The sequence below is a fragment of the Euprymna scolopes genome, chromosome 6 (assembly GCF_053919585.1).
Source record: "Euprymna scolopes isolate OS-2025 chromosome 6, ASM5391958v1, whole genome shotgun sequence".
Lineage (NCBI taxonomy): Eukaryota > Metazoa > Mollusca > Cephalopoda > Sepiida > Sepiolidae > Euprymna > Euprymna scolopes.
This window is the reverse complement of record NC_136487.1, coordinates 103,194,968-103,215,395: the sequence shown is the minus strand read 5'-3', so window position 1 is coordinate 103,215,395 and position 20,428 is coordinate 103,194,968. Positions and strand designations below refer to the sequence as shown.

At 37.8% G+C, this 20,428-nt stretch overlaps 1 protein-coding gene across 4 annotated transcripts in view; it reads left to right on the top strand.

The window, feature by feature from the left end:
• LOC145277827 (monoglyceride lipase-like) overlaps positions 1-20,428 on the top strand; it is a 610,056-nt gene that overhangs the window by 272,508 nt on the left and 317,120 nt on the right. For all 4 annotated transcript variants that reach the window (XM_080129733.1, XM_080129734.1, XM_080129735.1 and 1 more), the window contains one exon: positions 15,525-15,631. In XM_080129733.1, the coding sequence (XP_079985859.1) occupies positions 15,525-15,631 (107 nt within the window). The remainder of the gene's footprint in view (positions 1-15,524; positions 15,632-20,428) is intronic.

Genomic DNA, 20,428 nt, shown 5'->3' with positions numbered 1-20,428 from the left:
TCTCTCTGATTCTCTCTCTGATCTTGAGCATGTGGTACAATGGGGAAAGAGGTGCCTGGTTACTTTTAATGCATCTAAAACCAAGCTTCTATCTTCACATAATAAACATTCTGATCCCCATCTGGCATCAATTGAAATGAATGACTCAGTAGCAAAAACAAATGGAACTTTTTTCTTTTAACGAATCAATGCCTCTCCCCTGTGCTATTTGGCCACATACTGACCAATCAGGGGTACGGCGCATTAATCCTTCCTATCCCCTAAGGAATTCGGCCAGTATCTGGTTTGAGGAATAAAAACTCACCCTTACTGAGAGAGGCACCAAAACGGAACGGACCCTCTTTTCTTCGCTCTCTCTCTCTCCACTTTGGTGTTATTTCTACCGGTATCGACGATTCGACTGGAATAACTACCGCGATAGCACCAGGTAGCCGGAGTCCAGCTTTTGACAAGAAACATATCACATTCTCCTTAATAAACCTTTTCTGTGTTGCATTTTGTGAAGTTGTTGCGTTCGTCATTTCAGAAGCTTGTATTGAATTATTTATTTTATTAGGTTGTGCCCTAAAAGCATTCAAAACCCTAAAATGGTGACCCCCCCTCATGATATACAAGCAATTCTGAATGGTGAGCCTTTTTCTTCATTTTTTATAAAACCCGACAAAGCACAGAAAAACTAGCGAGCTAAAATTCGGCCCCAAAAAGCAAACTTTTCAACAGAGAAAAACAAGTGAACTATTACTGACAAGTAACTCAACAAGCAACAATGGCATTGAACCTCCTTTTTTCCTCTTCATGCTAACGGACCTCGTTTTTCCAGAACTCTTTTCCTTTACAAACAACTGGCACATCACCACGTTATTTGACTAAAGACAAGCAACGTTGGGTATACAGACGGAAAAAGAGAATTTCTCCAGCTGCAGACGAACAACAATGACGAAACCCCACGTCAGACTCGGCAAAGAAAAATAAACATGGAACTGTCGACTTCATATCAAATTAAAAAAAAATTCAAGCTCGACAAACATAAAAAAAAGAAAAAGGCGCTATTTCCTTGTTATGCACTGGACCTTTGCCGTTTTCTGAACCCGAGAATAAATATATACATAAAAATATTTTAAGGGGTCAGTGCCACATTTTTGACGCATGTGGTCAATATATTCTCTCGGAAGAAAACGCCTGCTGCCACATCACATAACAGTCCGTAAGCGACAAACTGCGAGAGCGTTAAAAAAAAACCCCCAAAAAAACACACAAAACAAATGTCAGCCCTAAAAAAAAGAGTAAACGCCTTTTCCATGCGTAAGTAAATACCTTTTTTATGAACACACTCTGTTTTTGGAACAACCACACCAACAACAAAAACAGGACGAAAAGTCAATCGCCTAAAACATTTTAATTTAAAGTAATAAACATTTAATTTAAATTTGTGTAAGCGAAACCACACACACCACAAAACATCACATCGATACCACACGTGCTCCTGTTTTCTCACGCCCTCGCCGCCTCCCTGCTGATAAACTTAAGGCAGCGAAGCCAGAATTCAACCATATGCTGCAGCTAGGAATAATATGCCCCTCATCCAGTCTATGGGCTTCCCCTTTGCATATGGTCCCAAAACGAGACGGAGATTGGCGTCCGACTGGGGACCACTGACGACTCAATGCCATGACGGTACCTGATCATTACCCAATCCCACATATACAAGACTTTGCTTCCTCTCTACATGGTTGTAAGACCTTCTCCAAACTAGACCTAGTTAAGGCTTACCATCAGATTCCAGTAAATGCGGCCGACTGCGGTAATGATTCCATTCGGAGCGTTTGAATTCTTAACTATGCCCTTTGGTTTACGAAATGCAGCTAGCACATTTCAGCGCTTCATGGATGAAGTAGTGCATGACTTGGACTTCATCTATAACTATATAGACGACATTCTCATGGCAAGTGCCTCACCTGAGGAACATGTCACTCACCTCCGCCTACTATTCAAACGGTTTCAGTGATACCAGGTTAGGATTAACCCTGGTAAATGTGTTTTTGGTGCGTCGTCACTAGTTTTCCTGGGCCACATTATCAGCCCAGACAGTATATCTCCGTTACCGGAAAAGGTGAAGGCTCTACAAGACCTTCAACCACCCACTTCACTTTGCAAACTAAGGCACTTCCTCGGTTTGTTAAACTATTACAGACGCTTTATCCTACACTGCACGGATCCCCTAGCTCCTCTTTTCGACCTGTTACGTAACAGGAAAAAGAAAAATGAGCAAATCTCACTTAATGAGATCCAATTTAAGGCTTTTAATGAAGTGAAAACAAAACTGGTGATAACATCTCTACTTGTACATCCTGTACCCGATGCCCAGTTTTCTCTGGTCGTTGACGCATCGGGCACAGCTGTAGGTGCAGTGTTGCAACAGCAGCACCAACAACAGTTACAACCTCTCGCATACTTTTCAAGACAGCTGAAACCAGCGGAACAACGTTACAGCACGTTTGGCCGTGAACTCCTGGCAATGTATCTCGCAGTGAAACATTTCCAACATTCACTCGAGGGCTGTCAATTTGTGATCTACACTGATCACCATCTGCTTACATACGCATTGCGTTCTAAGCCGGACAAATATTCTCCCCGCGAAACGCGCCACTTGGATTTTGTTTCACAATTTACCAGCAATATCTGACATATCTCAGGTGAGCAGAATGCTGCGGCAGATGCTTTGTCCCACCTTCCCATTAATTCTCTGTCCTCACCATCGGGTATCGATTTGCAGCAGATGGCCTTAGACCAGCCAAGTCTGGACACGTTGGATCCGTCGTCACCTGAATTTGCAACTTGCAAATTCGCATACCTGCCCATGCCTACCTCAGATATGCAGATCATTTGTGACACTTCAACGGATTCACCTCGACCATTCGTTCCATTGACTCATCGTAGAGCTGTTTTTGACACCCTACACAATTTGGCACAGCCCGGATGCAGAGCCACAGTGAAACTGATTACAGCTAGATTTTTCTGGCCAAATATGAGGTGTGATAGCACTGCCTGGACATGTTCCTGAGTATCCTGCCAAAAGTCAAAGGTGCACAAGCATATCCGTGCACCCCTTGGAACATTCACCACCCCAGACGCTTGGTTTAGCCATGTGCACATCGACCTGGTTGGACCTTGGCTAGTCGGTCAGGGATTTACTTATCTCCTGACCTGTATAGACCGTTTCACATGGTGGCCTGAAGTCATTCCCCTCACAGACATTTCGGCTGAGTCTGTAGCGCAAGCTCTTATATCAGGTTGGATAACGCGTTACAGAGTTCCCACCATCATCACCACTAATCGTGGTGTACAGTTTGAATCCCACCTCTTCCAGGAACTCTCCAGGATTCTAGGGATCAAACGTATTCGCACTACAAGCTATCACCCTGCTTCTAACGGGATGATTGAACGCTTCCGTTGCCAATTGATAGCAGCATTACGTGCTTATCCTGACCAACAGCGATCGAGCGAATATGTACCGGTTGTCCTTCTTGGCTGTTGTGCTGCTATCAACCTGGGATACTCTTCAGCCGAACTTTCTATGGAGTACCTCTACTGCTGAGCCCGATAGAATTAACAACAAACGATTCAGCTCTGTATGTCAACGAACTGCGAGCTTATTTTAGTAAGCTCCCACCGATGCACACTAGGAAACAGACCATTAGATCTTCGGTCCCAAAGGGCATTTCGTCTTGGACTTATGTTTTTCTTAGAAAGGACGCCGTGAAAGCCCCCCCCCCTAACTTCACCTTATACTGGCTCCTATCGTGTGCTTTCACATACTGATAAACTTTTTACTTTATCAGTGGTAAAAGAGTAACTGTCTCTGTTGATAGAGTAAAAAAAGCCTTTCTTGACACAAAAACAAACGAGCCACACATTCCCCCTACTTTCACACAGCATCAAAATATGCATACACCTGAAGTAAATGCTCCAAATGAAGACAATCATGTCACCACTACACGTAGTGATCGATGGGTACATTGGCTGAAGAAACTGTGTAAAACTTTGTATTTCTGTTAAGAAAATATTTTTTCCTTATTTTCCCTTCTTTCAAAAAAAAAAAAAAAATGCTATTACAAAAAAAAGTTGCAAATATTCCCCAACTTTTCACACAAAAGTAAGAACATTTTTTTCTTTCTCGTAAAAATAAATACAATAAAATGACATTTTTATTTTTTACCATTTGTTATGCTACCTTTTTCTCTGTCAGCTTTCTGCCTAAGCAGGGGGTTATGTAGCAGAAACAAATGGAACTTTTTTCTTTTAACGAATCAATGCCTCTCCCCTGTGCTATTTGGCCACATACTGACCAATCAGGGGTACGGCGCATTAATCCTTTCTATCCCCTAAGGAATTCAGCCAGCATCCGGTTTGAGGAATAAGAACTCGTCCTTACTGAGAGAGACACCAAAACGGAACGGACCCTCTTTTCTTCGCTCTCTCTCTCTCTCTCCACCTTGGTGTTATTTCTACCGGTATCGACGATTCCACTAGAATAACTACCGCGATAGCACCAGGTAGCTGGAGTCCAGCTTTTAACAAGGAACATATCACATTCTCCTTAATAAACCTTTTCTGTGTTACCTTTTATGAAGTTGTTGCGTTCGTCATTTCAGAAGCTTGTATTGAATTATTTATTTTATTAGGTTGTGCCCTAAAAGCATTAAAACCCTAAAACTCTAGTCCTGGGGAGGCTCCATGTTTGGCAAGCTTCTGGGCTTGACCTTTACTCCTGATCTGAAATGGAAACGTACATCAAATCCATTGCCAAGGTTGCTGGAAAAATGACGGGATGTTTCTACCACTCCATTAAATATCTCACTGCTGATGCAATTCTCTATCAATATAAAAGTCAGGTACATCAAAGGATGGAGTACTGTTGCCACATCTGAGCAGGAGTTTCTAGGGAGATCTTATTCTGCCTTGATAGAATTCAAAATAGACCATAGCCTAGTGGAGGATTCCCTTTTCTCTTCCTTGCAACCTCTTTCCCACAAGAGATGTTGCGAGCATGTCTCTGCTTTATCGTTATTTTCATAGGAAGTGCTCATCTGAGCTCCAATCTCTGCCCCCCCCCCTCACCAAACTTTCATGAAAAACACTCATCTAGTTGAAACCACTGTCAATAATTTCCCCCCACTCTTTATCTGTGCCTAAACTTAATGTAGATTCCATGAACAAATGAGCTTGCTTTTGGATCTAACATGAATATGCCATCAGTTTTTAAAGACCAGTTACCTGCATTAGATGCTTCAACAACCAGTGAGATGGTTAGAATAAATTTAAATGCCCTACATTTAGCAAGAAAAAGGTTTATGGAGATTGAATCAAGTGAAAAAATTCTGAGAGTACTGCGATTTAATATAAGACATTATACGGATGAACAATTTGTGACAAGGGACAGCATTTACTATAGAAGACAAAACATTTAGGATGGCATGGCCCTACCAAAGTTTTGGGTAAAAAGAGTCGTGTATACTTTTCTGACATGAAGCAGAATTCTACAGAATACATCCATGTCACTTGATGGAGGTAAACGAGGACGTTGGAAGGCCAAAGAATAAAGAAAATACAATTCCCTTAAATAAGTCTTGGAAGATTGAAGTTGAAGATTAACATGATGAAAATTCCAATAGTAACGGGTATAAACTGAAAGAAAATGCTACAAGGACGAGTAAAGGGAAAATAGTGGAATATAAAATTATTGCAAGTAATGAGTGGAAAAAAGGAAAGATTATGAGTAAACAACCAAAATCAACTGAAAATTATGGCTATTGGCGAAATATAGAACCAGCTACAGAAAATGAATATCCAGTGTGTATCAACTGGGATAAGGTTGATTGATGGAGAGAACTTCCCCAAGTAACAGAAGAAGATGATGAAAAACAATGTTTTTCTAACAACTGAACAACAACAAGCAAAAAATGTGATTGATGCAAAGGAGAAAGAAATAAAAACATGAAAACTCATGAAGTCTATGAATATGTCCCTAACATAGGTTAAAAATGCATATCAACAAGATGGGTGATAACAGAGAAAGTTAAGTATAACAAAAAGATAACAAAGGCTCATCTTGTAGCACATGGCCATGAATAAAATTTATCTAACCTAAAAACAGACTCCAACATGCAGCCATGAAGCTATGCGTCTTGTAATGTTAACAGTCTCTGTTAAGAATTGATTTCACTTAAGCATTTTTGCAAGATGATATGCAAGAGAGAGTATTTCTTAGACCACCATCCGAGGCATGTCCAGAGTCACAAGTGCGGAAACTGAAAAGATGTATTTATGGATTGAATGATGCACCCTGTTCATGGTACAATTAACTTAAATAAAAGGAATAGTAAGTGCATATGATAATGCACTGTTTCTTTGCATGATTTATCTGCGAACTTGATGGGTATTCTGGCAAAGCATGTAGATGACTTTATATTTTGTGGAAATGATTATTTTTTAAAAAATACGATTTCAGAATTAAAGAAAATATTGGTTGGAATGCATGAAAATGGAACTTTCAAATTTCTGGGATTGTGCGTTAGAGAAACAGAAGATGGGATCATTATAAACTAAAACAGTTATGTATCATCTCTTTCTCCAATAAATATAAAGAAAGGAAGATCCTTAAGGAAAAAATGATGAGCTGAGTGAAGAGGAGAAGACAGATTTAAAAAGACTAAAAGGTCAAATGATGTGGGTGTCTACCTAGACTCGACCTGATTTATTTTATGTAAGATGAGTAATACCGGAAAATCTCCTAAAGTGAAGTTACTTTTTGAAGCCAACAAGTCTATTACAACTTAAATCAAAGACAGGTTCCATATCCTTTCCACAGCTGGGAAATCCTTCAGAGTTGAGTGTGGTTTGCTATTCTGATGCTATCCATGCCAGCTTGGAGGATGGTTCCTCACAGGATGGATTTATCATCTTTATGGTAAAAAAAATACTTGAACAAGTAACAAAAAGCCCATTGGCATCCGAGAATCTTGCACTCAGTGAAGTTGCTAATGCAAATTGTATTGATAGCTGCTATGCTGCGAGAAATCTTCAGACTACTCAAGTTGCCTGAAGTACTTTGCAAACAGACAACGCATCTTTTGTAGAGACCTTAAAATCATCAAATCTTGTAAGTGACAAACTTTTGAAAGTTGATGTGGCCAAAATAAAGGAAATGTTGGTAAAGGAAGGAATCTAAATTAAATGAATCAGGAGACAGAAACAGGATGGGAACATCTACTGAAATTCTAAGAAACTTGTGTTAATAACCAATTTTGTTTGTTTGTTTTTTGTTTTTTTTTTCCTTTCTGTTGGAACTTTGACCTACACCTGACACCAGAAGACACCAGCAATGTTAAAGTTGGAGTTATTGAACTTATTGCCTTCTTCTATATATTTAGTTATGTCCCTTATCTCAAGTGGGTATTCAATATGGTGTCCGGCTAACAGTAACGCGTGTTTATTCTACATTGTGAGAAGTACTAAGTAAACTAGCACTTAGGACTGTTTAGGAAATGAGCAAGGGAACAAAAACATCAGTACCAGCCTTATTTTCCACCAGGATTTTATTGTCCATGTTGATGGCGTGTAGTGTTCAACATTTATTGTCAGACAATAGACGATAGTAGAGAATGTTGATCCTGGAAGACAGCTAAGGTGGAAATCATGTGCATGCTGTGTCAGTGGAATGGTCACTATTTTCACAGTCAAAAATAATCCTGCCAAGATCGATGTTCTGGTGATGCATTGTAAACCACTTGAGTTTGATCTGTTGTGGAGGATCAATGCAATAAAGACATTGGGATGCATCACTGTTAGACTTACAAAAGCGATTGAATTGGTGATGGGAAAGTTCCCACTTTGCTGCTACCTTTGACCATCAGAGACAAGTGTGGATTGTGCCGTGGAAATGATCAGATGACCCGCAACTGAAGAAATATACATTGGAGTGTCTGGATATCAAGTGGTTGTGGAAATTCAACTAGAATATGAGCAGGAACTCCACATATGAATGGATAGAAGTTGTCTCCTACCATACCTTGAACAAAGGCTAGAACCTCCCAAGGGGTTGATTTCGTTGGTGGCCATGATTCAACGAAATAAGGCAAAAATGCACTCAGACTATTGTGAACTTAGCCATCAGATAGACAAATTCAAGGCAAATGCAGATATTTATGCTGCTAAGATGCACAAATGGTGTCAAAAAAGGGTTAGCATCTCTGCTGAACCTCAGAAGAGTGCACCTCCAAATATGAGTTCATGAAACATGTGGCTTCCCTTGGTATCATTATCAACATGGTGCTATTGCTGAAGGAAGTCATGGACTGCACAACATTGGTTTACATTGAGGATATTCTTGTTGATGAAGATTTTGCATCTACATTTCATATCGAGAGACATTTGACTCAGTTTGTGCTGGAATGTAAAGACCCAGATGGTTGGGAAATGACACAAACGTGCTCGGATTGATAGTCTGGAGAGTGTGGTACTCTGCTGGAAGTGAGGAAACACAGTCCCAAAAGTTGCCAATTTCATTATGCAACAAACTTTATTCTGTTTGTGTGGAAGACTTATTCAGCGTTTCCTGGTGTGTGTGGCTTTGTGTGGCATGTGAAATAATCAAGAGGATAGCTAGTTCGATCATAAAGGGCTGAGAATAACAAACAAACAAACTTCCTCTTCTGGCATATAATGTGCAAGATGGAGTGATCAAGCTTATAGAGACTGATGTGTGGATGGCTGAGAACTAAATGTATAGGTCGATGCCAGCTCACTAGCAACAAGGGTGACATTGGAAAAGTACAGACAGTGTTGGAGGATAGTTGTTGGCTGCAACCCAAGAACAATTTTCAGCATATTAATTTAGCCAAACTGTATGCCATGTTGAAGGGCATCAACTTTGCTCTCCAGTCATCAAGCACATCACATTCGTTACATTAATTAAAAACATGGCCAACTAATTGATGCATGTGTCACAGCAGTGATTTGACACAATGAAAAGGGAAAGTGGATCTGGGAGCCGGTCCAAATAGTATTTAAGCACACACAAACATCAAATCTCTCTCTCAACTGCATTCTCATTCGGACGTTCCACGCGTGTTACTATCACTCTTCCATTTTCACCGCTCTGCGCGCTTCATACAATTTCACAGGCAAACATTACCTATTGCCTCTCTTAACATGTTTTAACATATGAACAGTTCAACAAAAAAAGACATTCTCCTTTTTTTATACGAACACTTAAAAAGGACTTCTGGACTCATTATAAAGAGAATTATATTTTATTTGTTAATGGTTGGTTTCTGTGAATAAACCTCCGTTTGTTTTGCATGTAAGTCTTCTTCTTTTTATTTTTATTTATTTGTGGAGGATGTTAGTTCCTAAAAAGGCCTGACGACCCCCACAAGTTGGTGACTCGACTTAGAACATTGCATGCACAACGGAATCTCCTTACAAGCTACATGCGGTTTCCTAACCTAATTGCTATATCATGCGTGCGGTAACACTCAAAGGAAGTAAAAAGACGACGCGAATCTCAAGGAATGATACAAGCCGTCAAATGAAGCGTGGATCTCAGTACAATATAGCAACAAATTAGCGAGTTATGCCGATAGTCGCTATAAAATCGAAAATTAAACAAATCATGACTCAGCATCAAAACAGCACTCTTGCTCATCAGGCACCCCCCAATAATGAGTTGGTGATAAATAACATGTAATGAACACACACGGCTACAATTCAGCCGATCCAAACGTGAACACGAGCGTGTAAAACCCCTCGGAAAATGATCTACCACAATCTCAAACTTCACTCGGCAGTTTAACAGACCTCAGAAACACAGACCCTAGCAAGAGCAACATTTTTTTTTCGATCACGATTTCAAGCTTCGCGTACTCGAAACAAGTCAACCGACAGCTTAAAGGCTTTAAAATTACTTTCAAACGAAAAACAGAAAAATGGAACCTCCCCGTGCTGAAACACCTCTGGCTACATTAACGCTAAATATACAAGCTTTTAATCCCACCATTATAAAGACGTGGTTTATCCAGATCCAGGCCCTTTTCGACGCAAAACGGATTGCGTCTCAGCGAACCAAGTATTGTTATTTGGTTGAAAAACTCCTGGCAGACGTCATTGAAGAGGTAACTGATTTATTGGAGAACGTACCAGAAAATAATCCAGACGATAAACTTAAGGAGGCCATTTTGAGACGGACTGGCTTATCAAACGAGACAATATTACGCAATCTCTTCACCCAAGTAGAATTGGAAGATCGCACACCATCGCAACTTTTACGATACATGCGATCATTGCTAGGGGACAACAAAATGTCCGAAAATATAATGAGAAGTTTGTGGCTGGATAAACTCCCAGACACAACAGTACAAATTCTGGCACCCACAACGGAAGAGACAAGCACTGAAAAGCTTGCCGACATGGCAGACCGAATTCATGAAAATCTGAGGAACCGCAAAGTAAACTCAGCACAAGCTCAGCCAAAACAGATGAGAGACGACGAAGTAGCCGGACTACAAACTACGGTCGAAAATCTCACTCGTCAATTGCAGGAATTAATGCAAATAAACCGTCGTTACTCATTTAATAAACGACCTAACTACCGAAAACGAAGTTTTAGTAGATGTCGAAGCAACACACAAGAACGAGCGAACGAAATCTGTTTTTACCGCAAAAAATTCGGCACAGAAGCGAGGCGTTCCACTTATCCTTGTTCTTTTCAAAGCAAGAACCAGGGAAACGATCATTCCAGCCAGTAGTGACGACAACTGTTGCTGGATTTTCCACTAAAGGTCGTCTATTTTATATTCATGACAGTAATCACAATCCTTGCACCGTTAACGTCATTATTGAAGAACAAAACGAAAAACCAACAATTAAAACTGGAAGGATCAGCTTTTAAAAGCTTTCCATCAAGCTAAAACTGCCTTAGTCAATTTCACAAAATTAAATTATATTAAGGACAGTGAAGAATCGAAACTTACACTTACAACAGACGCATCAGACATAGCTGTAGGAGCAGTTATACACCAACTGACAGGGGATACAATGACCCCTATATCGTTTTTCTCAGCCAAACTGAGCAAGACACAGACAAAGTACAGTACCTTTTCAAGGGAGCTATTAGCAATTTATTTGTCAATTAAACATTTTAGACATCTGTTAGAAGGAAGAAACTTTTGTATTTACACTGACCATAAACCGTTAACGTATGCACTGCATACACATGTAGATAAATATGGCCCAAGAGAAATCAGACATCTTGATTATATTGCTCAATATTCCACAGACATCAGATACGTCAAGGGACAAGAAAATGTTGTGGCGGACGCATTATCACGAGCTGCAATAACTTCGCTAAATTCCAGTTTGTTGAGTATGGAATTAATTGTACAAGAACAAAAGACGGACGAGACACTCACTGACATACAACAGAAAACGTCTTTGCAACTGAAGGAAATGCCCGTACCTTTTAGTACAACAACATTTTATTGTGATACAGAAAAAAAACAACCACGTCCATACAGACCACCAAGCATCAGACGACATGTTTTTCAACATTTTCACAATTTATCTCATCCAGGCAAACGAACCACTGTAAAAATAATAGCAGACCGCTTTGTTTGGCCGAATATGAATACAGATATTCGAAATTGGACCAAGAAGTGTGTATCCTGTCAAAAGAATAAAATACACAGGCACACAAAGTCACCGCTGGGCACTTTCAGTACGCCCGATGCTAGGTTTACCAATATCCATGTTGACTTGGTGGGGCCATTACCCCCCTCAAAAGGACACACCCACATTCTTACCGTAATCGACAGGTTCAGTAGATGGCCAACAGCCATACCTGTGAAGGAACAATACTAAAAGACTGGATAGCGATATTTGGAGTACCGTCAGTACTCACAACGGACAGAGGCTCGCAATTTCAATCGAAACTCTTCGCAGAGTTCAACCAATTGTTGGGAACAACCCACATAAAGACAACGGCTTATCACCCTTGTTCGAACGGCCTCGTCGGACGCTTTCACAGACAGCTAAAAACTTCTTTTGGCTACGAGTCTTAACAACGCAGACTGGTCAGATAATTTACCATTAATCCTATAAATGATCCGAAACACGATAAAAGAGGATTTACAAAGCACGCCAGCGGAGGTAGTTTTTGGATCAGCAGTCACACTACCTGGACAATATTTTAATGCATACACAGACATTTCACCCACAGCTACATTTGTGACGGAATTAAAGAGCAAAATGTCTTCACTCAAATTTACACCCACCAGGAGGGCTGACAAACAAACATATATGCCGAATGACCTTCACACATGCAAATATGTATTTATTAGGAATGATACAGTCAAAAAGCCATTTTGTCCAAATTACACAGGACCATACCAAGTTTTGGACAGAAATGAAAAATATTTTACTGTCCAAAGGAAAGACAGGAAAGACAACATCGCGATCGACCGAATTAAACCAGCATACATTGAGGAATACCCTCAGACAATTTCCCCACCAGAACAAATTCCCTTAGAACATGGGAGTCCAGCAGAAAATGACGGGAACATCAAACCTACGACAAAAACAGGTAGGAAAGTCCACTGGCCAAAACATTTCAAGGAATACATTACATATTAAAAAAAAAAAAAAAAAAAAAATTTTTTTTTCTGTTTTCAATCTGGGGGGAGTATTGTGCCAGTTGACACAGTTAAGATTCGGATTAAAAATTGTTATAAAAATAAATACAATTTAGGCACGCAGTATGATTATGATTATGTTGGCGCATGAAAAATAAAAAATAACTTCCACGCAAATTCCGGCGTGGCGTTATATATTAAATCGACTCAAAACGAGCGGACGTAATACAGAGCACCCCACATGATGTTTCCGTCCAATGGGATTTCTCCAAGGACATTTTTCTAAACTTTTCTTTTTAAGCTTGCTGGGAGCCGGTCCAAATAGTATTTAAGCACACGCAAACATAAAATCTCTCTCTCAACTGCATTTTCATTCGGACGTTCCACGCGTGTTACTATCACTCTTCCATTTTCATCGCTCCGCGCGTTTCATACAATTTGACAGGCGAACATTACCTATTGCCTCTCTTAACATGTTTTAACATATGAACAGTTCAACAAAAAAAGACATTCTCCTTTTTTTTATACGAACACTTAAAAAGGACTTCTGAACTCATTATAAAGAGAATTATATTTTATTTGTTAATGGTTGGTTTCTGTGAATAAACCTCCGTTTGTTTTGCATGTAAGTCTTCTTCTTTTTATTTTTATTTATTTGTGGAGGAAGTTAGTTCCTAAAAAGGCCTGACGACCCCCACAGACCCTATCAGGCAAAAATCACTCGACTTCTCCATCCTGTGAAAAATACATGTCAATCACAAAACAACTAAAAATTTTACAAAAAATGGTACAACAAATACATAATCGGTCACATACAAAAAAATGATTCCCTTATAAAATCAAGATACTTTTCTCATTTAACCAAGAACAAAAGTTCAAAACACAAAAACACAAATATGTGGATCTCAAAATGTCCACGTCAGCACAATTTTGGAATCGGCTGAAAATCACTTTTTACTACAACAAAAAAATAAATTTCAGAATCGTTCCATTCAACTATATATAAAAAAATTTCAATTACTTAGTAATAAGATTTGCTGGGTGCCATATCATCAACAAAAACTCCTGCTTGATTGGGGATTCATGATTTCTTAAAAACATCAAAACACTATAAAAACGTTTAGTGTTCTTAAAACAGATATAACCATTAATACATGAGATAATTACATTTCAATTTCAAATACATCTATACACATTCCCCTTGTTTTTTTCAATAAAGCCAAGAAATTCAATTTTAATTGTCTTTCGTTTTTTTTTTAAACATAAAAGCTGAAAAGTTCAACAAGGAACAAACACAATTTCATAACACAATTCGTAACATTTCTTACTTTGTTTAAACAAGAAGTTTGGCTTTTGCAAACCAGCAACAGCTTGATTGACAGGTTTACTAAACACTTATGACCACTATTTGCAATGTTAACTTTTTCTCTTTATATTTCTTTTTTTTCTTTATTTAAAATAACACAAGTTAATGATATATTTTTTTTCTTTTTTTTTCTGTGTGTGCAACAATCTTCACATCAAAATTAGTTTTCTATTTTCTGTTTCCTTAACAATTTCATTTGTTTTTTCACTAACATTTTTCCATAGCTGACTACGGCATATCGCCTGTCATATAGGGACCTCAACAATGAAGGGGTGAAATGTTATTGCTAAGTGGATTTGTCAGGGATATGTACATTGAGGGGCACAAGTGCAACAAGTTCATGAGAGCATATTTCATTAAAATATTTGTAAAACAGGCACAGAAATGGGACCTATCAGATTGAAAACTCTTTTATGAACCCTATCCAAGAGGGAGAGGCTAGTGGTAGATGCACCAGTCCAGATGTGGCAACAATACTCCTTGCATGGGTGAATGGTGGCCTTGTACAGGTACAGGATACTCTCAGGTGTAAATAGTCTTTTAGCTTGATAAAGGGAACTCACCTTCTTTGCAGCAGCTTTTGCAATGTCCTCAATGTATTTGTTCCAGTTCATATTGCCCCAACAAATGTTAGGCTGGGAAGTTTGAAGGAAATTTTTTCATGTATTATCTTTATCTATTAATTAAATCTCAAACATTTGTGTGTGTGTACGTGTGTGTTTGTATGTCGGCTAAGACTTTTGTTATCTGTATCGTTACTGCATGGACCTGCTACTGTTAGAAAAAGTGATCTCTTGGACATAATATCGAAAAATTGGAAAAAAATCGTCACTTATTTTGTGGAGAAATGTTGTTTTGTTTAATGGGGGGGGGGAGTCAGGTAAAAACTTTGCTTTCGACACTGTTTGCAAACCGTGCATTTAAAAAACTAAATTAGCAGCGTCATAGCATCTGTGTCATTGTAGTCCAGTGGATAACATGCTCACTTACAGTCTTATCTTTTGCGAGTTTGTGTCTGGCATGTGTCATTTTTTTTCTAATAACACGATATGCAAGTTTTTTTCCACTATATCTTTACATTATAAGCATAAATAGGTTTATTTTTATCTTTTTTAACTACCCAACAATCACGTTCTTTTTTATTTTTGTGTTTTCATCTGTTTTACACCGTGATGCAGCATTTTCGTGCTTTTAATCATATCTTTGTTTTTCAAATTAAAGTGCACTTACCCTTTCCCCTCCATTTCTTCTACTTATTATTTTACAACTGTCTAGCTCCATTTATTATTTATTCTTTACAATTTTTGTTTTTGGTTGGCATTCTTGCTGATGGCACCCAAATCACAATTTTTTTTAATAAATTAAAATATCATATTTAAGTGGATTTTATGACCCCCACTAGTTTGTATATAAAAATGAGGTGTATTTGTACTATTTAATCTGGCTGTTTATATTTGTTCTTGTACTTACAGAGGTTTGGTTTTTATAGCACATGGATATGCCGAACACTGTTTGCGTTATACCCAGTTAGCGCACACCCTCATTAAACAGCAGCTGTACCCATTTGCCCATGATCATGGTAAGTTTGTTCAGCAGAAAAGAGAAAAACAACTGTGTTAATTTTTTAATAGGAGTAATTGAATTTAGTTAAATACCTTTTTTAGTGGGAAGTTAATCTAAGAAATCTAGTAAATAACATATTAATGAACAGATAAATTAATGATACCGATTTATTTTTTATGTGCTTTTTCTCATAGTCACACAATAGTAAGGTGCATACATGTGTGCATACATACATATTTCTGTGGAAATATATATGTATGCAATTTTATTTCACCTTTTTTTATACTAATCCTTATGATATATTTCTCTTCCAATTTTCGGATTTTGTAATCTTGCCCAAATACATATAATCTTTTAATGGCTGCTGTTTCTTTTGAGGAGTTAAGGGCAAAATAGATTCATTAATTGATATAATAATTAAATGAATGATTTGCACTACAAAACGTTGCTGTCAAGAATTGTGAATGTCAATGTAATTAAAGGAATAAATTGTAAGATGGTCAACATCATAAAATTTGGAATGTAGACTTTTGTCATTTGTTTGATATATATATATATATTTGCACGCCAGGGCAGGCATGTATGTGTACCTGTGACTGTTTCTTTTAAGTATATATGTGTGTACGTGCGCCTGTGTGTAGGCTGACCCTCTCCAAACAATTAACAACAAAATAAAAACTAAAAATAAATAAACCGAATCATAGCCCCCCCCCCCCCCCGCCTCCAAACATAAGCAACACCCAACAGCTCAAGCCATACTTACCAAGAAATCACCTCACCAAGGAGACGCTAAAAACTTTAACACTAAGACTTGAATTTTAAAATAACCCCCCTCCTTCCACCCTCACATATTCCCCTTCCCCTCATGTATCCCTATGCCCTCAGCCACACCAGAAATAAACCTCCCAGACCCTCCCCCCACAAGTTCCTTAAACCCCAAAACTAAAACATTATTGACATGCCAAACGCCCCCACCTTCCCTCCTTGTTCCCTTCCTCTCTTCCTCTTCCGCCCTCCTCGCACCCCCCCCCTGACCTGATTCACTTCTTCCACTCTTTCATCCCAAAATAGTGAACATTTCTGTAAAAGTTGGAGGACAGACGGCCAAAAAAACGGCTGTGTAGCCAAAACAATAATGTAACTTAACAGAAAGATAAGGTAATAAAAAATAAAATGTGTGTGTATATATATATATATATATATATATATATATATATATATATATATATATACATGTTTATTGGAAAATATGTTTATTCAATTATATTTCACTTTTTATTTATACCAATCCTTTAATTTATGATGTAACTATCGATGTAACTACAGAGCATATACAAATAAATGACAAAAGGTCTACATTCCAAATTTCCAGATGTTGTCTGTCTTACCGTTTATTTCTTTAAGCATGTTAAAATGTTCAATTCTTTTGTAACACAGAATCATTAATGTAATTATTATGTCAATTTTTTAATGTATTCTTCCCTTAACTCATCAGAAGAAAAAGTACTCATTAATTTTAAAAGAAAACTAGCAGTACCCGCTAACTGGCATTGCCTGGTGGAAGCGTACCCCCCACGAACAAAATTAACGTATAGTTGTTGTTGTTGCTGCTGCTGCCCAACCCCCAACCTCCTCATGTTACGAACAGCTTTCGGAATAGACACCCCTAACTCCTCATGGTAAGAACGGCTATCAGAATGTCAAGAACGAGTGAAGAGAAGTGGTAAAGTAGGGGTAATTAGCAACCACTGGCATAGCTAGACCAAACGTCACCCGGGGCGGTCCGCTCAAATTTCACCCCACTGACCCTCCACTTCACCCTATACTGAATGGTTAGCTATCTTAAATTTTCATACATGCTCTACTTACTTCCTGGCTGTTTACATGCACAATCAAAAACAAAATGAAGTACGAAAAAACAATCAGTTCAAATGCAACTGTTCATAATATTACAATAATAATAAACTTATTTACTAGTATGAAAATCGGGTATGAAAACCTTTTAAGGAAGAACAACATAAGCGTATACTACGACGAGTTACTTAGTAAATGGATGAAAAATAAATGAAATAATTGTTATGAAGAAGAAAAAAGGGCATTAGAAACGCAGTCGAATAGAAACGCCGAAAAAGAAAAAAAAAGGAAAAATCAGTGAGAAAAGAAGTAAGATGCTTATTAAAAATAGAAAAAAAAAAAAAACGAAACAGTGAGTTAATGATCTTTTTATTTTATATTTAAATCTACACGAGAAAGAAAAATATGCAGTTTTGTTACCACAATTTTTCTGATCCTTTACAAGTTTTACATGCGTTTCCAGGCAGATATCGAGAAGAAGCAGGATATACCGACACACTTAACTAATCGAATTCAAGTTAGCAGATGCTAAAAAATTTAAATGAATTTTTTTTATTCAATTATTTTTTTGGCAAAGTGCACACTTCAATAAAGTTCTTTTTTTGCCAAAGTTTCCAGATAATTAAGATAATGAATCTATAAACTTTGTTGACCCTACTACACCTGCGATAATGAACCACGTCGAGAGAATGTGGAGGGAAGCAAAGCAAAGAAACAAAATTGAATGTGGGACCAACGGGGAACTATCAGAAAGCTACCTGACAGACTTCATGTGGAGACAGAAATTCAAAGATCCTTTCACCTGCATAATGAACCAAGTAGCTCAATATAACCCTCAGCTTCCTTCCGCTTTCTCTACGCCCCCTTTTATATTTTTGCGGTTATCGTCTGCTCTTGCCTCAACAGAAAATTTGCCAACCACCCTACCCTCTACATTAAAAAAAATAAAAACCAATCAAACAAAAGAACATAAACATGACCACTAACAATCGGCAAAAAATTAATAACTAACAAGAAAAAAATCATAAAAATGTCCTCCCTCGAAAAAAAAAACAACATTGGTCCCCAAACAACAATAAATAAAGATTTTAATTGATAGGTTTAATAAAAAGACATCTACAAAAAAAAATTTTCATATCTTCTTTACATTCTTTTACTTCGTTTTTGTTTTCTTGTTAAAATAAAAGTTTAACATTACCAATGGTGTTTTACTTATTTTCTCCTTAAAATATATTAGCAACAATTTTACGTTATTTGTGTTTTTCTTCTTCATCGCGTTTTTGCATCATCATATACCGATTCTTCCCGATATTTGCTCAGAAGCACTCAAAAGTTCGGAAAAATCATATTAACAAAACTGCATGTGTAACATAAAAACTTTGAAGCTATTTTACAGTTTTCTTTCATCATATCAAATTTGACATAGACATGTGTAACAAAAAAATTTTCATTTCTCAAAACAGAAGGAATTCTGTTTTGTAGTTGTATTCAAAAAAAACAAAAAAATTAATAAAACAGAGTGTTACAAAGTGGGGGAAAAACAAATCCCAATAAATTTTTTTATTAAATATTGTAACATTACATAAATATCGTAACATTACATAAAACGCTACACCCTGTCATACTTTGATTTTTAGAAGAAATGTTCACTTTCCGAACATTTAAATGCAAAACATAGCAATTCACAAAAGAATATACGTTCGATATTATTGCCCTGTAATGAATGTTTTCTTGTTTTCGCTGTGGCAAACTCGTCAATGACATTGTCAAAATTTATTTGTTTTGTAAGTTCATTTTCAATAGACAGGACAGCCAGATCTGACAATCTCGACTGGCTCATGGTTGACCGGAGGTAATTTTTTTATAAGTTTCATTTTGGAGAAACTTCTCTCACACAATGTCACAGAAACACATATTATCAGAAGAAATTTTAGAGCCTGCATAAGATATGGCAATGATTCAACAAAGTCCCACTTTATGATAAACTAGGAATTGCAGTACAGTTCAGTGCTTGACTTCCTCCAAGTTTATTTCAGTTGCTTGTAGGTGTCGCCTTAAACGTGGAATTTCCACATAAAGGCCTTCTTTAGATAGTTCATCATACACAGCTTGGCAACAGACAACTGTATTCCTTCTTCGTGGGCACATCTGGCAGAACGGCAGAAAAGGTTAACAAAATGTCATTCACTGCCTATACTCTGGTATTCAACTTGGTATGGAAACGGTCCAGACACTTTACCATTGCTTTCTTAGTTTCCTCCAACATCTCTTGCCTCCTCTCCTGGCATTCTGTTCTTTCTTCTGATTCTCCTTTCTGTACAGATATCAAGTTCTTCACATTTTGCAAGTGCTTGCTGAAGGACATTGTCAACAACATTCATATGCTGCTCTTCCAAAAAGACCTGAGAGCCCTTAGTTTGGTAGCAACCATGTCCAGGGTTTGTTTGTATGTACTTCTGAGCTACATTTACTTCTCGTAAAACATCACTCCAAAATAACAAGATAGCAATGAAAGAAAAGTCGCATATAGCTGGTAACAGCGCCTCTTGTCTTGTCGGTTTCTTTGACATCACACAGATTCAATAGCTTCCACAAACTGGTTAAACCTTTGTTTCATCGGCTTCACTGCATCAGCATGTGCACTCCAGCGAGTTGTGGATAATCTCTTCACTGTAAGACCTGTGTACTTTACTAACACATCCCAGCGATAGGTTGACAGCAAAAAAGTGTACAGCTCTCAAGACTGCCAAAAAATGTTACACAAGAGGAATTGTTAGAAAACGAATTCTTCCCACAAAGGTTTAAAAAATGATTAGAACAAGGTACAAAAACGCCCCTTGGATTAATGTCCTTGATCTTTTTTTACACACCACCATGGATTCCGGCCATGCTTGCAGCATTATAGTACCCTTGACTGCGACAGAACTTAATATCGAGTCTTTTGTTTTCTAATTTCTCA